Source organism: Microcebus murinus, chromosome 12 (assembly GCF_040939455.1).
Source record: "Microcebus murinus isolate Inina chromosome 12, M.murinus_Inina_mat1.0, whole genome shotgun sequence".
NCBI lineage: Eukaryota > Metazoa > Chordata > Mammalia > Primates > Cheirogaleidae > Microcebus > Microcebus murinus.
The window spans coordinates 6,099,669-6,123,445 of NC_134115.1; the positions used below are offsets into that span (position 1 = coordinate 6,099,669).

A 23,777-nucleotide genomic window follows, 5' to 3' on the forward strand; every position below is an offset into this window, starting at 1 on the left:
CAATTTCACTTCATTTCCATCATTTGTAACAATCAGTCATTGATTTTGCTTACTTTAATAATATAAATTAGATCTTTACTGTAGAAGGAAACATGCTACAAAGTTAGCAGTATCATGTTTTCACCTAATTTCAGGATCTGCACTGCCTTAAAAAACAACCAGCCATCATTTCTTCCCTGTATGTAGGTAAATTTATAAATGTCCTTGAAAATTCCACTTGAGGAATTCTTCATGCCCTATATCTAGATAGAAATCCTTGAGCTGAAATTTTTATGTTTTAATTTTCTTACTTAAATTTTTAAAATAGGAAATGCAGTCACTGTCACTTAGATCAATCAACATCTTTTAGCATAGTTGATTAATTTCTTAACTTACTGATTTTCTACAATTATAAAATTGTCTAATTTAGGCTTTAATGCCTTTTGGATAATGGGGAAGATCCAAATTCTTATAGAAATGGTCCATTTGTACTGTTTTAATAGCACTTTATGTGTTTTCTTAGCTTTCTCCCTTTGTATTTCCTTGCTGTTGTGGTAGTAATGAATATTAGGGAAAAGGCACTTAACTCTGACTTTCTGCAGTGGGAAGTCTTCTGTGTTTGGTGTGAGCCAGTCAGAGACTTCAGCTTGGACTTGTTAGTAACTCCCGAGATTGTAATTATCACTTGTCAGTTATAAGTGCATTTTGTGACTTGTGGAACTGGGAAGACAGAGACTTACTTAGACTTTGTATCTGCTTCCTGCTCTGGGACTAGCTTCCTTACAGTAAAGGACAAAGGTTGAATGGTTTCTGAAGACACTCTTTTCCTGTGAAATTCTGAATTGTGTCATAATTACCCTCACTCCATAAACTGTTTTAATTGGTGGCTAGTTTCCATTTGGAGCTTTTCTTCCTATATTTTAATTTACACTTAACTTTGGTGATAATTGAAGAGGATTCAAGTAGAATTCCCTTCCTGCTCTTTCATTTTGTTCCTTGCTGTTTAAAATCCCTTTTCTTTTTTATCTCTTACTGTATGCTGTAAAATGTCATCATTTTCTCTCTAACAGTTCTTGGTATGGGCTGTTTTTTTTTTTGTTTTTTTTTTTTTGAGACAGAGTCTCGCTTTTTTTGTCCAGGCTAGAGTGAGTGCCGTGTTGTCAGCCTAGCTCACAGCAACCTCACACTCCTGGGCTAGAGCGATCCTTCTGCCTCAGCCTCCCGAGTAGCTGGGACTACAGGCATGCGCCACCATGCCCGGCTAATTTTTTTTTTATATACATATCAGTTGGCCAATTAATTTCTTTCTATTTATAGTAGAGACAGGGTCTCGCTCTTGCTCAGGCTGGTTTTGAACTCCTGACCTTGAGCAATCCGCCCGCCTCGGCCTCCCAGAGAGCTAGGATTACAGGCGTGAGCCACCGCGCCCGGCCGGTATGGGCTGTTTTTAACTTATATTCAAAAATTAGTTTTTCTCCTCTTGTTAGAGATTGTTTGGCCATAGAGTCCCTCCTGTGTGTATTTTCAGAAATGAAGTGACGCGATCTGTATCCTAGACCCTAAGCTCCTGGTGATGTCACGACTGAAATGCAGTTTGAGGAGTGCAGTCTGTAATTAGCTGTTCTTCAGAGCACTGCACCTAGATCTTTTGTTTGTTAGATCTGTTAAGTGTTATGCTTTTATAAGTTAGAGACAAATTAAGGCTTGTTTCTTAGAAGATTTATTTATTATTTTATTTCGAAGAGCAGTATTGAGAAACTCTCAGCATGTCAGGCCATATGCATATGGCTAAGTTTAACTAGCCTTGCTGCATATGTTATAGAGTTAAAAGTAAGGAGCTGTTGAAAGAATTACTGGAAAACCAGCTTAATCTATTGATAGATCAATAACATTACATGTATATTTTCTCTGACTTTTTGATAAGAAAAATTTTGGGTCTATAAAATGTTGAAAGAGTAGAAAATGTTTATCTATATATCCACCATCTTGGTTCAACAGTTGTCAACATTTTGCCATAAAGTCTGTGTCTATCTCTGTGTTTTGTTTTGTTTTGTTTTTGACACAAACCATTTGGAAATAAGGTACAGATATAACGCTGTACCCATGAAAACTTCAGCTCACTTCACCACCACCTAAAAATAAGGATATTGTCTTAGTTAATCATCTTACTCTTACTGCATCAACTAAATTAATAAAAATTCCCTAATATCATTTAATAAAAGGACTGTATTCATATTTTTCCAGTTCTTATCCAAGTGTCATGTATAGTGTTATTTTTAAAAAAATTGGGATCTAGTTAAGTTTTACACATTGTTACCATATGTATTTTGAAATTAGCTGAGTATTATTATATGGCATAAAATGGAGAAACATTCCAAAAGTATTTTTCTCATGACTTGATAAAGTGTAGGATTTGAAAGTCACATTCTGAAATGCAAACACACCTGGCTTTGAGATGAGTTCAGAAATTGTATTTGTTGGACACTTTTATGCTTTGACCCTTTATACACATTTTATATAGGCAACACCATTTCAGTCATCTTAATTTAGATGGGGGGAAATTGCATGTGTTAATTTTTTCCCCAGGAGTGTTATTCATGTGCAGAATTGCATATATTTTGTCTGCCAGTTTAGTCTTTTTTTTTCTACTTATAAAATTAATTATATGTTTTGAAAATTTGGAGAGTTATTGAGTATCTCCATAATATTCTTAGAGTTTTATTTTCTCAAATATTCTTCATTTTTTTTATTGAATAGAAATGTTGACAGGGTTAAGATTATGGTATTGGCCCGGCACAGTGGCTCACCGACCTGTAACCCTAGCACTCTGGGAGGCCGAGGCAGGTGGATCCCGCAAGGTCAGGAGTTCGGGCCTGCAAGTCAGTGTGGAGCCGCGATGGAGTTTGTTAAAGTTGTCAAGTATAAGGCCTACTTTAAGAGACACCAAGTAAAATTCAGAATACGACGAGAGGGTAAAACTGATTACTATGCTCGGAAACGCTTTGATACAGGATAAAAATAAGTACAATACACCCAAATACAGAATGATAGTTCGTGTAACTAATAGAGACATCATTTGTCAGATTGCTTATGCCCGTATAGAAGGGGATATGATAGTCTGCGCAGCTTATGCACACGAACTAACAAAATATGGCGTGAAGATTGGCCTGACAAATTATGCTGCCGCATATCGTACTGGCCTGCTGCTGGCCCGCAGGCTTCTCAATAGGTTTGGCATGGACAAGATCTATGAAGGCCAAGTGGGAGTGACAGGAGATGAATACAACGTGGAAAGCATTGACGGCCAGCCTGGTGCTTTTACGTGCTATTTGGATGCAGGCCTTGCCAGAACTACGACTGGCAATAAAATGTTTGGGGTCCTGAAGGGAGCCGTGGATGGAGGCTTGTCTATTCCTCACAGTACCAAACGATTCCCTGGTTATGATTCTGAAAGCAAGGAATTTAATGCTGAAGTACATCGAAGCACATCATGGGTCAGAATGTTGCAGATTATATGCGTTATCTAATGGAAGAAGACGAAGATGCTTATTACAAGGAACAGTTTTCTCAATACATAAAGAACAACGTTACTCCAGACATGATAGAGGAGCTGTATAAGAAAGCCCATGCTGCTATACGAGATAATCCAGTCTATGAGAAGAAGCCTAAGAAAGAAGTTAAGAAGAAGAGATGGAACTGTCCCAAAATGAAGAAAGATTGGGTAGCTCAAAAGAAGGCAAGTTTCCTCAGAGCTCAGAGAACGGGGTGCTGAAAGCTAAACCAAACAGCAATTTTTTTATGAGGATTTTTGAGAAATGTCAGACAATAAACTTATTGAATAAGCAAAAAAAAAGGTCAGGAGTTCGAAACCAGCCTGAGCAAGAGCAAGACCCTGTCTCTACCAAAAATAGAAAGAAATTAATTGGCTAACTAAAAATATATAGTAAAAAATTAGCCCGGCATCGTGGCGGGTGACTGTAGTCACAGCTACTTGGGAAGCTGAGAGAGAAGGATCACTTAAGCCTAATAGTTTGAGGTTGCTGTGAGCTAGGCTGATGCCACGGCACTCTAGCCCATGCAACAGAGTGAGATTCTGTCTCAAAAAAAAAAAAAGATTATGGTATTGTATGTTAAGAGATACTTTGAATTGATTAGATAATACATTTATGTAATAACCAGCCCTCTGTGAACAATAATAACTTTGACTTAGGCAAGATATTACAAATATAATGTGATAAAAGGAATGGGCTAAGAAGGCTTGAAATTGAGGATACAGAATCATATATCCTTAACAGCTGTTTATCCATTATACTGTGTTTAAAAAGGAAATAATAAAGAACATGAGAAAGTTTCATCTTTTTACTTTCATCTGATAAAAATCACAAAATACCACAAGTAGGAAGTCATTAGTAGTCCATAATTATTTATTTATTTATTGAGACAGGCTCTCACTTTGTTGCTGGGGTTAGAGTGCAGTGACATCATCATAGCTCACTGAACCTCAAACTCCTGGGCTCAAGCCATCCTCCTGCTTCAGCCTCCTCAGTAGCTGGGGTCTTGCTCTTACCCAGGTTGGTTGCAAATGGTAGTCCATAATTTATGTCATTCAAAATCCTTAATATGTTGACAATACTGTAAATTTTTATATTTTTATTTGATTTGTATGTAAATAGCATTCTTAGACTCATCTTTTAAACTTGTGCCTTTACCCACTTTACTACATGCATCATATCCATTCACTGTGAATTTTTAACTCTCAACTGTCATTCAGCCAAGTTAGAAACCATGAAGTCATCCCTCACTGTCCACAGCTCTGGTTAAGCTGAGAGAATAGCATGTCTGCTTTGGGGCTAGGAAGCACAGGAAAACAGCTGAGACAATCTGAGACAATCATATCATTGGATAATATCTGTAAAGAAGAAAGCTAGGAAGGGAACCAAATTCTATTTTGTGCCGTGTCATTATTGAGTAGATCATGCCTATTACTAGATTATGAATGCAATATTAGATATATTTAGAACCTAAAATTGTGAAAAGAAAATAGGAAGTAAGGTGCTAGTCAAATTTTAAGGTTTTTCATACTTCAGTGTCAACATTAAGAGCTGCTAGTTGGGCACAGTGGCTCACACCTATAATCCTAGCACTCTGGGAGGCCGAGGAGGGAGCATTGTTTGAGCTCAGGAGTTTGAGCCTGGGCAAGAGCAAGACCCCATCTCTACTAAAAACAGAAAACTAGCCAGGCCTGGTGGTGCATGCCTGTAGTCCCAGCTACTCAGGAGACTGAGGCAGGAGGATTACTTGAGCTCAAGAGTTTGAGGTTACAGTGAGCTACGATGACTTTGACACCTCTGCATTCTACCTGGGGTGACAGAGTGAGACTCTGTCTCAAACAAACAAAACATTTAGAGCTGCTAGTTAGGTGGGCATCAAATTTATTAGATTTAGAAGTAAAGAATATTTCATTTGTGTTCAGAAAAATGGGAAGCCATTTCATGTAACATGTAAAACTCTAGGATGGGGTCAAGGGTGAGTGGGGAGGTAGCTTCTAAGATGCAGTTAACTCAATAATGAAAGAAAGAAATAGAGTTATGTATTCCTCCAGGGACCTGGCTGTTGAGGCCCCACACTGCAGTCTGGGAGGCCCAGAGAGGCTGGGATGGAGCACACCTTCATCCCCACCCAGGCCTAGGCCCAGGCCCTGCAGAGCAGGGAGCCTGGCAGAGTCTTGAGACAGAAGGGGCTGGGGCAAGCCTGAGGCTGTGTTTACCTTACTTTGCTTTCGGTAAGTCATTCTGTTATATTGATTGTAGAAACTTAAGGAAATATTTCACTTACCTAGAATAGCTGAGATATACTCCTGGAATACCTTCTATACAATGAGGAAAGCCTTGCTTATTTGAAGTTTTTCTGATGGAAGTGTTTTTGAAAGGGATCATGTACTTAATAAACAAATTGAACATCCTTTCAATGTGTTTTTGGACTCAGTGTTAATATTATGAAGATCCATTATTGTGTTCACAATAATGAAAAGTGGGCGGGTTGCCTATTTGCCTTCTGAATAGGACACCCACCCACCCCAACCTGTCTTGCCCCCCCAACAACCTGTGTTGCACTGAGATGTTAGGCTCCATTAGTTGTTTTGGTGTGGCAGAGCATTATATATGAGAAACAGAAGGCCTCAGGCAGCCTTGCACTCAGAGAGCGGAGCCAGCAGAGCCTGGGCTTCAGGCCCCAGGCCTGACCTCTGCTTTGTAGCCTGTTTGGGTGGTGGCGCATACCTGCTTCCTGTGCCCTGGGAGCCTTCCAGCCTCTGCACAGCTGTGAGGATTAGTGAGCTGGTAGTGCGCAGCATAGCTGATGCATACTCTCAGCAGAAGGGCCATGAGGCTGTGGTGGTCCTGGCACTAGACACATGCCAAATGAGCACTTTTTAAAAATGTACTTCTTGGGTTTTTAAAATTGTTTCATGATTTTGTCATCCTATCAGTTTTGGGATTTTATTTTGGGTGGACAAAATGATTTGTTTTAATTTTTAAAAATGTTTTATAGCTGTTTGCTGGCTTTCATTTTTTAAAAATGTAATTTCTTGTTGCCTCTGGTTTTCTTGAATCTTGGGTTTCTAGAGTGCTTTATAGAAGGTTTTTCTTAACCTGGTTGTTCTACATTTTACTGACCTAATATTTGGATATAATAACTTACATAATTTAGTTGGATAATTAATTACAGGTCATTGTATTCATTTTAATGGTTTTTGTGTTCCTAAATTTCATATTCAGTTTCATATGTTTTGTGTTTCCATTCCTTTTGATTGTGACCCTGAGTATTTTTAGTCACTGAGCCCCTTCTGCCCTCCACGTCTGGGACACCCTATCTTGCAGATTTTATTTGGACTTTCCCTTGCCAGCAGTTCTACTTTCTAGTTAGGCCAAGTCTCTGTTTTATTCTCTGTATACCACTGTTCCCACTCTTTTTATAAAAGCCCTGCCTCCTTGTGGTGAGCCTTCTCCAGAGGTGCTTGTCGACCTGACCCGGCTGCATCTGTTGGTGTCCTAGGCCTGGCTGCATTCTTGTCCCTGGAACTCCCTTGTCACTCCCTTGTCTCTGTGTGACCCTCTAACACTGCTTCTCTCAAAGCACTCTTGCTTTCTTCAGCATCTTCTAAGAAGCTCCCTCCAACTCCTAGCCCTTGTGTTTCTTCCTTTTTGATTTAAGTATCTTTTAGCATTTATAACCTTACCATTTGGATTCACGTATTTTTAGTCATCTTCCTTGAGCAGCAGTATCTTTCCCTGAGGCGGCTCTACCAAGGGCAGCCTATCAGGCTATATCAGGAAAACTTTGTTTTAAATTTACCTGCAATTTTACCCAAGAGTATCTTTAACTTTATATTTTTTTGTGTCTTATTTTCTTTAGTCAAAAGTCATTGCGTGATACTGAAGTGTCCTTTAGGGAACAATATGGCAGTTGGGTCTGTTTCTGAGAGAGTAGCAAGAAGGGTGGGCACCAGGATCTCCAGGAGTGGAGGGTACACCATGGGGCCATCATCTGGCCTTCCCATTGTGGGGACTGCCACCCTCAGGTTTGAGATGCACCGCAGACCCTACCGAGGGCCAGCCTAGCTCAGGGCTCTTTGAAACAAGACAGACTTGACCAGTCATTTTCTCTTGGGCTTCCCAGATGGACACCTGGGTGGCTTCTGCAGCTACTGCCCAGGGCTGAGCCAGCCTGTGTCCTGGTGGCCACTGTGCCCGGTGCCTGTCTGTGTGGCTGTGGCTAGAGGAGCCGATGGGTCTCATGCAGCCCATGGGGCAGCTTCTCTCAGAGAAGAGACGCGTCACTTCAGGCACTTTGAGGTTTTATTGTGTTTTAAATATACCATGTAACCTTATTGGAGCTACAGGTTGGCAAGCAGATGGCATTATCTTTCTGAAATCCTTTTTTTTTTTTTTTTTGAGACAGAGTCTCACTTGTTGCCCAGGCTAGAGTGAGTGCCGTGGCGTCAGCCTAGCTCACAGCAACCTCAGACTCCTGGGCTCAAGCGATCCTTCTGCCTCAGTCTCCCGAGTAGCTGGGACTACAGGCATGCGCCACCATGCCCGGCTCATTTTTTCTATATATATATTAGTTGGCCAATTAATTTCTTTCTATTTATAGTAGAGACGAGGTCTCGCTCTTGCTCAGGCTGGTTTCGAACTCCTGACCTTGAGCAATCCGCCTGTCTCGGCCTCCCAGAGAGCTAGGATTACAGGCGTGAGCCACTGCGCCCGGCCTGAAATCCTTTTTTAAATTAAGTTGTATATAAATTATAAGTAGAAAGATGGACTTATTTCTGAGTTTCACCTTTTTTTTTTTATCATAGCAGGAGAGGATAGTTTTGACTCCATGAAGCTTCCAAAGAAGTAATTCCTATTTATATATTAGTGTTAATTGAAGTTAACCTAATATTTTCTTCTCAATAAGTCATTCTATAGTTAGTAAGAGACAAGAAAAACATCCTAAAATCTAAGTACTTTTTGGGTTCCAGAAGAAATAATGTTAGGAGCCTGCAAGGCAAATAGATTAAATATTTTTCTATTCTATTTTTCTGCATTTCCTAAATATGGGGAAAAATAAGGACAGACAAAATGAGGTAATTTGACTAAACCTTCTGATCTTGTTAGTTAATCTTTGTAGTTTTCATTTTTCTTTTCCATTTTTACTGTTTTAACTACAGGCCTATATTTTTAAAAACATCTCTTTTTTCTGATTATAAAAATATGAAAAAGTTCAGTCACTACAAAAATACGTAATGTGGAAACAAAAGTTACTTTAGCAAGAAATTTAGTCTTTGCTCATTTTTAATTTATATGTGGAGCTGTTGAGTGAAATAATTTTAAATGTAAGACTTAAAAGATTTTCTCTTGTTTATATCTTTCAATTAGAGCTTATTTCTCAGTTCCGTTTGTTTTAAGATAAAAGTAGAAAGCTTGAGGTTCTTAGGAATCTGCTGGAATCTGTTGGAACTCAAGAATAGTTTTTTTATCTTTTTAAAAATTTGTAATTTTGTTTAGAGACAGTGTCTCAGTCTGTTGCCCAAGTTGGAGTGCAGTAGCTATTCTGTCACAATCACGGCGCGCTAAGACAACTGCGAACTTGCCAGGCTCAAGCTGTCTTCTTGCCTCAGCCTCCTGAGTAGCTGAAACTACAGATGTACCACCACACCTGCCCTCTGTTTTTTGGGTTTTTTTTTTATAGATTAGGATTGGGTCTCCATTCACGTTGCTGGGAAGCAAGGAAGACAAGTTGTGGGAGGAGGTTTGTGTTCCTTGTTACAGGATTGCTTTCAGTTTGGCTCCTCCCATGGAGTGAGTGGGACTGCCAAACAGAATTCTTCCTGAGTGACCTGGAAGGGACAGCTCAGCCAGCAGGAGCAGGAACAGAGGCCAGCAAGGGAAAGACATGCACAGTCTGAATGGGATCTGAAAGATACAGTGTTGGTAGTGCTGGCACTTCTGATGCCTCTGGGAGAGAGACCAGGAGAAAAGCAAACAAAGGGAAGCCCTGTGGTAGTATTTTTTGCTTTCTGTGCTTAGGCCTGCAAAGTTCCAGTTTTATTTTAAATAAGCAGAATAATATTAGTCTCTCTTTTTTTTTTTGAGACAGAGTCTCGCTTTGTTGCCCAGGCTAGAGTGAGTGCCTTGGCGTCAGCCTAGCTCACAGCAACCTCAAACTCCTGGGCTCAAGCAATCCTCCTGCCTCAGCCTCCCAAGTAACTTGGACTACAGGCATGCACCACCATGCCCAGCTAATTTTTCTATTTATAGTAGAGATGGTGGTCTCACTCTTGGTCAGGCTGGTTTCGAACTCCTGACCTTGAGCGATTCCACCTGCTTCAGCCTCCCAGAGTGCTAGGATTACAGGCGTGAGCCACCGTGCCTGGCCTAATATTAGTCTTAAAAGTAAGTGCGTAAACGTTTTCTAGCTTACTTCCTACCCTGTGAATCCATAACCTCAGCTTTGTTCCTAACCAGGTCTCCCCATCATTTCCTGCTCAGAACACTCATCTTACTCTGAATGTCATGACAACCCTTTAGTGAAATGACACTCTTATCGCTGCTCCGTAATCCTAGTCCAGTGTTGCCCCCTGTCTCCAGTCAGATGAAATGGTAGCTTTTGTCATGCTCTAACTGCATACCAAAGGCTCCAGGGCAGCTCTCCGCCTGGATAGCGTCACCCTTTGTAAGAGATTTTGCCTGGGACCCTCCACCCAGCCAACTCTGATACCAGATTTAGTACTTGCAGGCACATTCCTTCCAAGACTAGTTCTTGGTCAGAAACAGAAGGCTTGCCCACACTACTAGTTTTGGATGTGTCCACTGTCTTGTTTTCTTAAGTCTCTTGCTCACAGGCCTTGTCCAGGGTCGGTTTCTCTCTCTGACCCTTTTTGCTGTGTCTTTGAGACTCTGGCCCCTCTCCCATCTCCCTCTGACTCCTGGTATAAGCCGTCTTCATGCTCACTGAGGCTTGTCCCCTCTAGGCAGTGTTTCTGCCACCTTCTGCAGCGGAGTCCATTACTCTCCTGTGTGACCAGTCACAGGGTGGACACATTGTGCAGGCTCTTGCTGCCACTTGTAGAGTGATTCTCTCCCCGCTTTTAGAAAAACAGCTTTATTGATATATGTAAGTCATGTACCATAAAATCCATCACTTTAAAGTATACAATTCAGTGGTTTTTGGTGTTTATAGAGCTATATAACCATCATTAGTCTCAAATTTTAGAAATTCTTGTCATCCCAGAAAGAAACTGTGTGTGCATTAGCAATGACTCCTCACTTTTCCCTCCCCAATCCCCTGGAAACCACTAGTATCATTTCTGTCTTTATGGATTGCCTATTCTGGACATTTCTTATAAATAGAATCATATAGTACGTGTTCTTTGTGTCTGCCTTCTTTCCCTGAGCATAATGCTTTCAAGCATTATGTTGTACCATGTGTCATTATTTCATTCTTTTTTATGACCGAGTAATATCCCATTGTACGGTTATATCACGTTTTGTTTATCCCTTCTTCAGTTGGTAAACATTTGGGTTGTTTCCACCTTTTGGCAATTATAAATAATGCTGACACGAACATTTGTGTATAAGTTTTTGTGTGGACATATGTTTCATTTCTCCTGGGTATGTACCTAAGAGTGAAGTTTCTGGGTCATATTGTAACTCCATGTTTAGCATTTTGAGGAACCACCACACTGCTTTTCATAGCAGCTGCACAGTTTCTGTTTCCCCCAGCAATGTGTGAGGGTTCTGATTTCTCCACATCCTTGCCAACACTTGTTGTTGTCTTTCATTTTATTTTAGCCATCCTAGTGGATGTAATGAGGTTTTTCCTTTTGGTTTTTATTTGCATTTCTCTGATTACTAATGATGTTGAACATCTTTTCCTGTACTTATTAGTCATTTCTATATCATTTTAGATGTCTGTTCAAGTCCTTTGCCCATTTTAAAAATGGGGTTATTTGTCTTTTCATCACTGAGTTGTAATATATTCTAGTAGCAGTTCTCTTATTAGATGATTTACACATTATAATCTCGTCGTGAATTGTCTTTTCTCTTTCTTGATGGTGTCCTTTGGTAGCTCTCTGGGGTTTGAGCCATCTGAGTATACTGGTTTGTGCTGCTCCTGGCTGTTCTACCCACTCCGTCACTTTCTGCCATCTTGTCCCCATTCCTACCTTCCATAGTCCTTAGACTTCACTGTGCTTTAGGTCACCCACTAGACAACTGAGTTTCATTGTTCTTAGTCTTCCTTAATCCAAGTGATCTTCCCATCTACACCACTGCAGCCTCTGTCCCAGAGTCATATGCTGGGTCTTCTAGAATGGCTCCATTTCATGTCATAAACTTGAATATCTCTCCTTTCTCCTGTCACTGCTACCTTCTACCCCCAGTGTTATTAAGGGCAAAGGGCATCCCAAGGGCCTCTGCCCTTGATAATGCCAAGTTTGGGGAACGATGTTGAGCACTTGCAGTTTTCTGTGTTGCTGTGGAATGCAGAATCCTAAGAACAGCCACTTTAAAAACAGTTATAGTTAAACTTACTGTCTACCATATAACCCAGTAATCTCGCTTCTAGGTCTTTATGAGGTGGAGTTAGGTTGGGACAAGAAGGAAGGGGAACAGATGTTTTGTCTAGGGGTTTCTATTGAGAAATAGATGACATTAAGAGATGCTTTGTCTACTAGGAAGAACAAATTGACCAGAAGGGGAGCTTCCAAGAAGGCACAGATGATGTGTCAAGGGGTCCCCAAGGACTGACCTACCAGAAAGATTTGGAAAGGCCACAAAGTAGAGATACGATCAAGACCACAAATGAGGGTTTCTGGAGCATGCGTACAAGTAAAGTGACAGTATTCTTCAGTAACCTACCCTCATTAACATAGTAAAAATCACACCCACCAGTGCCATGACAGTTTACCAATACCATGGCAATCCCCGGAAATTGCCTTAGAAGGTTAAAAATGGGGAGAGTTCCAAGTTCCAGGAATTCTCCACCTTTTTCCAAGAAAAACCAAATATTCCACCCCCCCCCCTTAACATAAAATTAAGGAATCAACATAAAGGGAGAAATCTTATTAAACTCAGGGTGTCTTCCACTCTCAGGGGTTGACCCATTCCTTCTCTGGAATGTACTGTGCTTTAATATAAACTTTCACGCTTTGCTTGCTTGCATTGTCTTGATCTGCTCGTTTGCTCTGTCAACTCAGTACCAGTAACCCTTCTTCGGTACTGGGAACCAAGAACCAGGGGATATGGGGACCTAAAATCTGGTCCCCACACCTGACAGTGGAAAATCATGTTCATACACAGACTTGTATGTGAATGTTCTTATTAGCAGCTTTATTTGTTTTAACCTCAACCTGGAAACAACCTATTATATCTTTCAAGTGGTAGATAGCAGTGAAGGTAACACATTACTGATCTTTGCAATAAGTATGTATCCAAAAGCTCAAAGGAAACATATCTGATCACATTTATATAAAACTCTAGAAAAAGCAGAACTATAATGATACTGTGTTTCCCTGAAAATAAAACAGGGTCTTATATTTATTTTTCCTCAAGAAGACACCCTAGGGCTTATTTTCAGGAGATGTGTTATTTTTCCCTTAAAGCCTCAGCTTGCAGCACGCACAGGATGGCCAGGACCTGACAGAGGGAGCCGACCTTGTTGGTGGGGCTGCCCGCACCTTTCCGGTCACCTCTGGGTAGTAGCTGTCACGATGGGGCAGATGAGAAGGGCCGCTCGTCTTCTTTACCGCCCCATGACGAAATGCATGGGTTGTGCAGATACTCTGATTAGCCACGCCCATCACTAGGTCTCATTTTCAGGGTAGGGCTTATATGCTTAGGGCTTATATGCTTGCTCAAATGCTTAGAAATCCTGCTAGGGCTTATTTTATGGATAGGTCTTATTTTCGGGGAAACACGGTAGAAGGCAGACCTGTGGTTGCCTGGGGCTGGGGCTGGAAGGGGGAGAGCACTGGGACTTTCTGGGGTGATGGGGATGTGATATTTTCTTGATTGTGATGGTGATTATACTAGTATATGCATTTGTCAGACTCCTTGGATTGTGTGCTTAAGATTGGTGGATTTTACTGCATGTAAGTTATCTGAGTAAAATTGATTTGAAAAATGCTGGCGTCTGACTGCAGGTAGGCCCTCCCTATTAGCAGTATCATTTTATGCTCCTTCACAGTGACCTGAAGCACTTATTACTCTCTTCCTGGCCTCCACTCAGTTTTACACTGCTTTCTCTTAGCAGATTCTTTATGCTAGAATATTGATACCTTTGAGCATGGTCTTCCTCAACTTCTCTTTCCCCAAGTACACATTTATTTTCCCATTTTTGCATCCTTTTTTCTAGCCTGACACTAGAGTATTCCTGGCATTCTTGAGCCTTTGCCATTTTGAACACATCTTGTGAGACTTCTGTGGGATGTTGTCCTGGCAGGCCCCCTGGCTCCTATAGAATCTCTTCCTTCCCCTTGGCTCTCAGCCCTCAGTTTGTAAATACGGCCAGGTCTCTGCCATGTTCTCCTGACTCCTGTCTTCTCTCTTCCCCTTCTCACCATGTATCTTCCAAGGGTACACCCTGACATGCCCCATCAGCTTGACTCTTCCTTACTTGGATCTCTCTGTCGTGGGATTGCTTTTGTTAAGAACACTGATGCCTCCATTACCTGATCTCATGAATGATTTTCAGCCTCATATTCCTCTCCTCACTGGCTAGCTCCTGCGTGCCTTTGCACGCATCACTGTCTGCATTCCTTCTTTTTCTTCTTCTCTGTTGCTTTCTACAGGTCCCATCTGCACCTCGGTGCGACTCACATACTCTTCTGGCAGATCCGTGCTGAAGTCTCAGCTACCATCAAATGTATTTCTCTGGAGCCCTTTCCTGAACTGTCCACACAGTTATTGCCACTTGGATGTTCCACCTGCACACCAATTTGACATTTCTATTTAAATATTTCATTATCTTCTCTAGAATGGTTTATCCTCCTGTATTGTATTTCCCAGCTAGTGATACCATTGTCCCTGTCAGTCATCCAGGGTAGAAATTAGGAGTCATCTCCAGTTCTTTCCCATCTCTGCATTTGTTCTGACATTACCTGAGTCACCGCTCCCTCTCCTGACCTCTGCCTTGGTCATTGCTCTCTCGGATTGGTGTGGGAGCCATGTCCCTTCCTTCTTCACTGATCTTCTCTCCTAACCATCTTCCACATGGCTAACATGATTAATCTAAACTTAGACCTGATCTCATAATTCCCCTGTTTAGAATCTTTTAGTGGCTCTCTTCATCTACAGCAGTGGTTTGAATTCCATGAATTTGTTTAAAAAAAAATTGAGAAGACTACCATTTTGTTTCCAACTCTTAATTTTTCTAAATAAGAATATTAAGAAAAAGGAATTCATCATATACTGCCTTTTCATTAAAAAGTACATTTCAACATTTTAAAAGGGTGCAATTTAGAATGGAAGGTAAAAAGACCACAGTGGAGTGGTCTTTTTAGTGTGGAGAATCCACTCAGCTGCTCGCCTAGTTGGCTCTGGCAAGTACTTAGTAAGCCATCTGTAAGACGTATATGTTAATGGTGACTACTCATAGAGTTGTAAGGATTAAATGAAATAATATATACTTGAAGCAGTACCTAGGCACATAACACTCACAAGTATTATAACAAATGACAGCCCTTCCCCCAAGAGGAAATTGGCCATCGTACCCTACAATTTCTTCTTTGGACTGATGGCCCTTCTTCATAAAGAAACCCTATTGTTGTGGGATGGAGCCCAGGCTCTGGTGCAACTGAGGCCACTTGCCTTTTCACCCTAGCCTCTAAGGCCTGCAAAATCGGATGAAGAACTTTTCTTTGTTCAGTTTAAATCCTTTGACTATTTCAGTAATCTGCATAGCAGTTTCCATCTGTGGAGCTAGAATCACATTTAGCCAATTATTTGTGATTAACTGTATTTTCGCAGCCTTTTCATAGCTTTATTTAGGCAAATGTATACAAAATACTGATGTGTATAATAACTTTTAAAGAATTTTGAAGGCATGACCTTTCATGATGCATAACAATTACAATGTTTAAATGTTTTCCTTTCTCTTGACTGTTTTAGTAGAAAATCTTGGACTTGCAGGGTACATTTGGTGATGAGGTAGCTTGGAGGGATTGTTAAAACACAGATTGCTGGAGCTGAGGACTGCAGTAGTGGTAGGTTCTTGGCAACCACACTTAGCGCCATCCACCGTTGCTGTGGATGGAGGAAGCATTTCTCCCTCTGGCACCCCAGACCTGTGTCCTCTCAGGGCTCTCATGGAAACTAGGCCAACATTTTGTCACCAAGAAGAATGTGAATTTCTTTAAGTCAGGAAACTTGGAGAGTTGCTCTGCATTCCTGTTTTCTAGTACATGACTCACTCATGAGTGAATTTTTTTTTTCTTCTTTGAGACAGGGTCTCTCTCTGTTGTCTAGGTTAGAGTGCAGTGGCACAATCATAGCTCACTGTAACCTCAAACTGCTGGGCTCAAGTGATCTTCCAGCCTCAGCCTCCGGAGTAGCTGGGACTACCGGCGCTCACCACCACACCCAACTAATTTCTCTATTTTTTTGTAGTGACAAGGTCTTGCTATGTTGCTCAGGTTGGTCTTGAACTATTAACCTTAAGCAGTCTTCCCTCCGTGGTTCCCAAAGTGCTGGGATTTAAAGCGTGAGCCACCTCAGCTGGCCCTTGTGAGTGAATATTGACTTAATCCAGCTTTCACTTTATTCCCCAAAATTGCCAGAACAGAATGTTTATAATCTTTGCACTTTGCTTTCTGAACAGTAATGAAGTAGGGTCCATTCTTCTGCTTTAGCAATGATGTCATGTGAAACTTGTGTTTCTGTGTACTTGGATTTAAATGAGCAGCCAAGAGACACTTTGGGAGCAGTAGCACGAACAGCCTCAAAGTATTTAATCATAGTTTTGTATGGTATATTTAATTAGCTTATAAATCCCATAGAGATATATCCACTGAGTGGATTTTAAAGATCAAGCCAGATGGACACAGATGATGAGCATGTGGAAGTCAGAGACTGACTGTGGTATTTGTGGTTTGGGATTCTGTACTATTTTTATTGCTGCCCCAGTAATTGATTTTAAACAGTGGTACATATTCCTGTTTGTGAATAACATAATATTGAGTAGTCTTTAGATGATAAGATAAAAATTGAAACAGCCATGGTGCTTGCAGAAATGTATGTGATATTTAACATTTATGTGAAATTTGGAAACAAGGCAGCATCAGGAAAGGTCTTTTTGGTCTCATTTTTTTACTTAGTTCAGGTTTATTTCAGTGCCTTAAAAGCATTCAGACTAACCAAAATGGTAGTACTGCAGTTTCTTATAATGTTCAAATACTTCATATAAAGCTTTTGAAAATGTGGATACTATTAACTAATCCATAACAGCACATTTTTGGATTCCCAAAAGCAAAATAAAATACCAAGGAACTTTGACATACTTAAGAGGACCTAATTAGCAGTAAGAGAATTGATATGTAGCTACAGTACTATTTAAACAAAACAGACACAAATCTGTTTTTACACATTGCATGTTTATTTTTAACTTAACTTCTTTCAAGTATTTAGATTTCTTACATTAAATTATATTTTCTAAACATCTTTATAAATAAAACATTTTCAGTCATAAACCACATCATTTATTATGCATTTACTATAAATTAATAAGTAAAATATAGTCCAACTAAATATATTCATCTTCCCCTACTCTAACATCAGTTTTAGACAACATTTAAAAATAGACTTTATAAATATTTTTACTAAAGTTACATCTCTAAGTCATTTATACAGATTGGGGACAAACCGGTTTATAATAAATTGTTATCACCTTTAAAGTTACCTTCCACATACCTCATTCCCAACTCCCAACATACATATTGTTGGTGAGCAACAATGAATATACTATTCCAGAGGCTCAAACAGTTTGTGACTTTAGTTTCCTGAACATTGAAGGATTTCAAATTTCTGCCACTATAAAGAAAAAGACTCAAATGGCTAAAAACCATATATTCTGTATGAGGAGATATGCATAGGAGGAAGATTATTTAAAGAATAAGTGAAACTTTTATTATTTATGCCTTTTTTAATATGTGCACACACATCTCCAGTGGAGTTTAATTGGCTATATAGTTTCTTTGGGTAAAGGAGCCTAACTTTTTGTATTAAGAAACTAGTATACATAAATGTGTTCATCCCAATCTTGTGGCCAACATAATGCTGAAGTTCTTTTACCTTAAAAATGCAGTATAGATATTCACGATGGTCCCTGTTCCCTTAGTGAGCGCACTAAGTGATATGATAGATTCCATTTCTTGTGAGTACGCAGTTGTGAGGTGTTCTACATAGGAAAAAGCTCATACTAACAGTTATTTAAGGGAAAAAGGAACCAAAACGAAGAAAATTTTTGAATGAGAATATCCGTTCTTAAAAGAGGGAAGAGTACTGTCAAACACAAAAATGTAACACCTATTAGTTTGGAAAACGCTCATTTTCTTTGTCTTAAAAAAAAACCAAAAATGGTATGAATGGGGTGTTGAGACACTTAGAAGTGGGGCAGGATCTATATAAAAATGAAATGTGATGCGACAACTTAACCTCATGAAGGAAATAACTGATTAAAACAAAATTTCAGTTTTCATGTACATCATGAAATGTTGATGCATGATGTATCAAAAATCCCATGTCTGGATTCCCCCCACATCTCTGTGGGATGCAGCCTCCCACCTCATGAGCTGTACGTGAGACAGAAACTGGGAAGGAAAGGGGGGACTTTGTCATGTCAATTGTGGGCAGAAGCATTTTAGTGCCATGACGTGAAAGTTAAGACCCTGCCAAATTATCCTTTCTGGCAATACATTTTAGAAAGTTTTGGAAGAGTTTTTAATCAACATATTATGTGAAAAAGAAGCTTGGATTCTAACTGAATCCTTTGAGTACTGTGGCATGGTGGGTTTAGTTTAACAGTTGAGATACAACATGGTAACTTCATTTGAATGAACTCACAGCTGTAGAAAAATGTTTGATTTAAAAAATATAGCCAAGAATGAGACTGCAGAATTTTAAGCAGTGAAATGCTAGAAAACTATGAATAAATAAATGCTTCTTTAGCAGAGGCTAAATTATTTATTATTTTGCTTTCAGGAACCAGGAGGAGATTGTTTTCTGTGGGGGTTCAAATGTTGTTGTAATGTAGTTGTTTCTTAGTTTCCTTAAGGTGCCCATTGAATGGCTGAAATAATTGACTGAAATCATTATCTCTAAAGAATCAAAGATCTTTTCTATCTGAAGTAACCAATAAGTGGTTACAGTGAGGGCTTCCTGTGAGAGTGCTCTTTGAGAATGTGCATGATAGGGTTTCCATGGACTTCCTGTTGTGAGTGCCATCCTCTGCTTGCTGTCGTCTTTAGATCCTGTCTACCTCCAGTGCTGGACTGGTATATCTGTCAGTGAGAATACCTACTGTTTGTTCCGAAAGTTAGCCCTTCTGGGTGTCCAGCTGCTTAGAGATGGGGCTGAAGCCTCACACCACGTGGCTGTGGCAGAGGTGCTGCTGGTGCTGCTAGAGCTGCCCGCTCAGGGAGCAGGCTTGGGAGTGTGACCAACTGGGCACCCATGCCACCAACCCAGCTCCAGGGCTACAGCCTCCTGTCGAGTATTTTTTAAAAAAATACAAATTAAAGATTGTCAAGAGTGGCCAAAAGATGGGAGGTTGTTGTGAATGACAAAGAAGGGATCATACTTACTGATAGTGAAATGTCAGAGAGATGAGGCCTCTGTAGCAAGGTCATCTGGGTCAGGTTTGATGGCATCCTAGATTCAGCGAGGCCTACCATGTTGCACCCATCAGTCAGTGATGTTTAGAAGATTGCAGGACAAATTTTTCAGTAGGAAATGATTAGGAGATTGAGAAAAAGATGATGCTGAAAGATTGTTTCACAGAAGATGTTTTTGCATGGAGACAAGTATCACCAATTTCTACCCAAATGATATCCATCTATTATTTATAGATCCTGCCTAGAGGCATGGGTTGGGCTAAAGCTTTTGGAGGTCTTTTCTAGCCTTGAACCTTTTTCTTTACTTGTAAAGTCAGTATCTCATAATTAGTGAAATTACTACCAAGTAATAAAAGGCAATTGGTCAATAAACATTTGCTTTTTAATTAGACAGAATTTACTTTCTATCCTTAGATGATAGAAAGTACATATGTTTCCAACTTTAGGTATGTTGCAGTTTATTTGTGGCAAAAGTAAAAAATTGATTAAAGAAAAAAGGAAATGGGATTTTCATGACAATATTTGTGGCCTATCTCAAAGCAGCAAACACTTATTTGGTTTGAGCATTAATTTTAGTTTTATGAATAGATAAGGAGAGATTACTTAACCCTGTGTAGTTAGCTGTGATGAGATGAACCACATGCTATTTTAGAATCTTGGGGAAGGTTTAGCAGCACAGCTGGTGACACTTTTTGTGGCTAAGCAAGTATCATAGTGTTTTTATCCCAGTTTAAAGTATATCGATAAATACCTTAATCTATATGTATGTATATATGTATAAACATATAGAGATTGGATGTTTGTAAATATATCTTTATTTAAACGTACCAGGGAATTTTGCTACTAAAAGGAATTCTAGGGTAAATCCTTTTGAAACTTGTTAAATGTTTTGACATGATAAAAGTACCATATACATATTAGAAGTTAATTTATGTGCTGTTTTCTTCAATTTAAAATGTCTCCCATACAGTAAAATCCTCCCACACATCCCCATGGTTTGGGGTTGGTGTTGGATCTTTTTGTCACCTAGCTCCTTTCTTAAGTAGGGGTGGGGTTTGCTATTGTGACCAGGCCCTTAGGATGGCACCTCTGAGTTCTTTTGCACTCAGGGAACAGACGCTGGCAACAGACGCAGGCCAGGTCTTGACCTTAAGGATTAAGGAAGACGTCAGAGAGCTCATCTTGAATTGGATTTAGAAGCCTAGATTAGGAACCAGCCTGGAAGGAAGCAAGCCGATTGTCACAGAGGCTTGGAGCTGCCCGGGAAGCAGGTGGTGGAGGGTGGCTGTGTAGTCAGCAAATTGTAAAGGGCCAGTGTTTTCAGTGTTAAAACAGGTGACATCTTTGGTGTTATTTAGCCACTCAAAATGATTTAGGAAACAGTTTAATTATAGCATCTGTTCATTTATAGACATTTGTTCCTTATCTATATCCATAGGAACAAAAGCAGCAAATTCTGTCATTTTTACTTTGAAGTAGGGTAGGAGTTAAGCAGGGTTGCCCAGTCACTTTTGTCACAGGTGTAAACCACTGTTGTGGACTGCATGTCTACCTGAAGAGAGGAGGCTGTGCTCCTCCCCCACGAGCTCCTTACCCCTGCAGGAAAGCCCTTTTCAAATTTTGGCCATTTTTATATCCTGTAAATTCTGTAAATTTATATATCCTGGCCTTTTTATATCCTGTAAATTCTGTTCTTGCTGTATTGTTATTTATTTGTTTTGTGTATAATGCTTAAAATGATCATTTCAAATATTGCATGCAACATATAATGAGGTAGTCATTGGCTGGTAGAGCATCAAGACTTGAGTGGTCTACTTGCCCAAAACTAATGTAGAGATGAGGAGGGTTGGAGTCCCAGACAGTGGTCCCTCCTCAGACCTGGCTGCCCCTTCCATGTATGTCCAATGATTATTTTGTAGCAGGAGCCTGAGAATGACTTAAGTGTAGCACACCTCAGGGTCTCTGTTTGCCTCCACTCCACAGCTGCCCAGGGGCTCTTTTACTTGCCTACAGTGGGATTATGAAAGCATCCCCTTGAACGTACTACCTGCACTGGTCTTAGTGTGCTTTCCCATATGCTCATTCACTCTGGAGCGTGGCTTCCACTTCCTCAGAAAAGGAATGGGGTCTAGGAAGGCACTTATGGTCCACATCATTACACAAGTTAGTAGTAGGCCATGAAAATGCAATTTTACCATCACCAAATACTAATAACCAAAACAAAGGGAGAGTGCTTCTCTAGGAAACAAAGAGCAACTATTTAAACAGGGAAAAGATTGTTTTTATGAAAAAACAATTGCTTTTTTTAAAGGGAAATTTAATGTAGTCTTTCGCATCTGGAAATTTGCATGACAATAACTTCAAAGTGTAAATATATATGTTCTCCAGAGGTTTCTTTGATTCCATTTACTGAATTTTTCTAATCTTTCTCTCTCTCTCTCCCCCCTCCCACTTTACTGAAAACAACACATTATTATCTTAGTGTTAGAGGCCAGAAATCCAAAATAGGTCTCAGTGGCCTAAAATCACAGTGCAGCCAGGGCTGGTCCCTCTGGAGGCCCTGGGGAGGATGCTCCCTGCCCCTGTCCAGCCTCCTGCAGCTGCCCAAAACCCCCCACCAACAGAGCCAGCAACGGCTGTCAAGACCTTGTCTCACATCGCTCTGCACCGAGTCCTCTGCTGCTTTTCTCCACGTTTAGAGGACCCTGTAATTACATTGAACACATCCGAATAATCCAGGACAGTATTTTTATTTCAAGGTCAGCTTACTGGCAACCCTAGTTCCATCTTGCCACATACACAGCATATTCACAGGTTCTAGACAGTAGAATATAGACAGCTTTGGAAGGCTGTTATTCTGGCTACCACCAAGCCCTTATTAAATGTTTTTGCCCTCTTTTTCAAAGTCTAATTACTTTTTCTGGTATCAACTGTCTTTGGATAATGAGATATTTCTAACACTTTATTTCATAATCTCTGTCATTCTTTCATCAAACATGCGCCACAACGGGCAATACCATTTTTCTCCAGTTTAGAGCTGAAGTTGGCCTTTTAAGGTGGACTCAGGTACTTGGTATCTGCATTTATGCCTGTAGTTTCAGGGTGTCCTGAGCTCCAACCTAAACATCATGCCAGTCTAGACCTTCCTATTTGTTGGTGTTGAAAGAAAGGGAGAGAATGGTGGCTCAAGGGCTTCTTTGTGGGCTGCTGTGTACTTTGCTTGTTATATGATGCAAATTCCTGAGCTTGGCATTAGTCATGAGCAGTTCTCAGACTTCTCAAAAGCAGTGAAAGGCTGTCAGATGCTTTTTTTACCTAACATGGTTTAAGCAGTTGAGTTGTATTTGATCAACTGGGAGAAAAACTCAGTTTTTGGAGCTTCAGAACATGAAAGACTTTGGGATGTCCTAGGGCCACGATCTGGTGAATGGATCTCATAGGTTATGATGCAATTATAGAAGGTAGCTCCGTGTTGGAATTTCTGGGTTGTACATTCAGATTAGTCTGGTTCTGGGTGCTAACTGCCCGCTGTTGACACATGCATTTGTTTTCTCAGGTCCGGGCCCACCAGCTGGTCTTGCCACCTTGTGATGTAGTGATCAAAGCCGTTGCTGACTACGTCCGCAACATTCAGGACACCTCTGACTTGGATGCCATAGCTAAAGATGTTTTCCAGCATTCACAGGTAAAATAAAAATATAGATTGACAGGATAGGACTTTGCATAGTGGTGTGGCAAGGTTTGGAAGAAAGGGGCTTGAGTGGTGTGAGCTGACTGGATGGGTCTGGGAGCTCTTGCTTGGCCTGTCAGGCCACTGGGAAGAAGCCCTTGGCTATGGGGCTGAGGTTGGTTGGCCATGCTGCCTGCCAGTTGGGTGAGCTCAGCCACTTCACCTAGCTTTTCCAGCCTTACTGCCAGCCTGAACAGAAGAAAGAGGATTAAGGTAGAGAGTTGCTGAGAATCTCTGTTGCTCCTAAGTTCTCTGTCTTAATAGGATCTGTATTTCAGAGTTTTCAGAAAATGAACTGTATCAAATTGGTCAGGAACCTCTGATTTGTCTGTTCCCTTGAGGTGATGCTTAGGGATTTTCTTCTTTTTTCCTTGGGAAGTAAGGCATTCAAACAAGTCAGTGTTAGTAGAATAGGCGAGGTTTTGTGGGACTCGTGTTCTGTCTCTGGAGAGTGAAACCCTGGGTAAGCATATCCAGTGTGTCCACTGTCATCTGTCCCACTTGGTGCAGGTGGCTTGTGAACCCTTCCTGGGCAGGATCAGAGGCCGGGCAGAGTAGAAGTCAGAGAAGCCCTAGAGCTAGAACTCAGGGCCCTGACTATCACTTTAGAATTCTGCTATTTTAACTGTATTGCTTTAAAAGAATTAATGTTTGGTTTGATTCTTCAGTAATAATCTCTTGATTTTTCCTGTAGGT

At 40.5% G+C, this 23,777-nt stretch overlaps 1 protein-coding gene and 1 pseudogene across 3 annotated transcripts in view; both read left to right on the plus strand.

The window, feature by feature from the left end:
- The window catches only part of FAM120A (family with sequence similarity 120 member A), a 116,404-nt gene that overhangs the window by 25,329 nt on the left and 67,298 nt on the right, over positions 1–23,777 (plus strand). For all 3 annotated transcript variants that reach the window (XM_012738519.3, XM_020289222.2, XM_076008481.1), the window contains exon 4: positions 22,908–23,036. In XM_012738519.3, the coding sequence (XP_012593973.1) occupies positions 22,908–23,036 (129 nt within the window). The remainder of the gene's footprint in view (positions 1–22,907; positions 23,037–23,777) is intronic.
- On the plus strand, positions 5–22,899 carry LOC142874257 (large ribosomal subunit protein uL18 pseudogene; annotated as a pseudogene).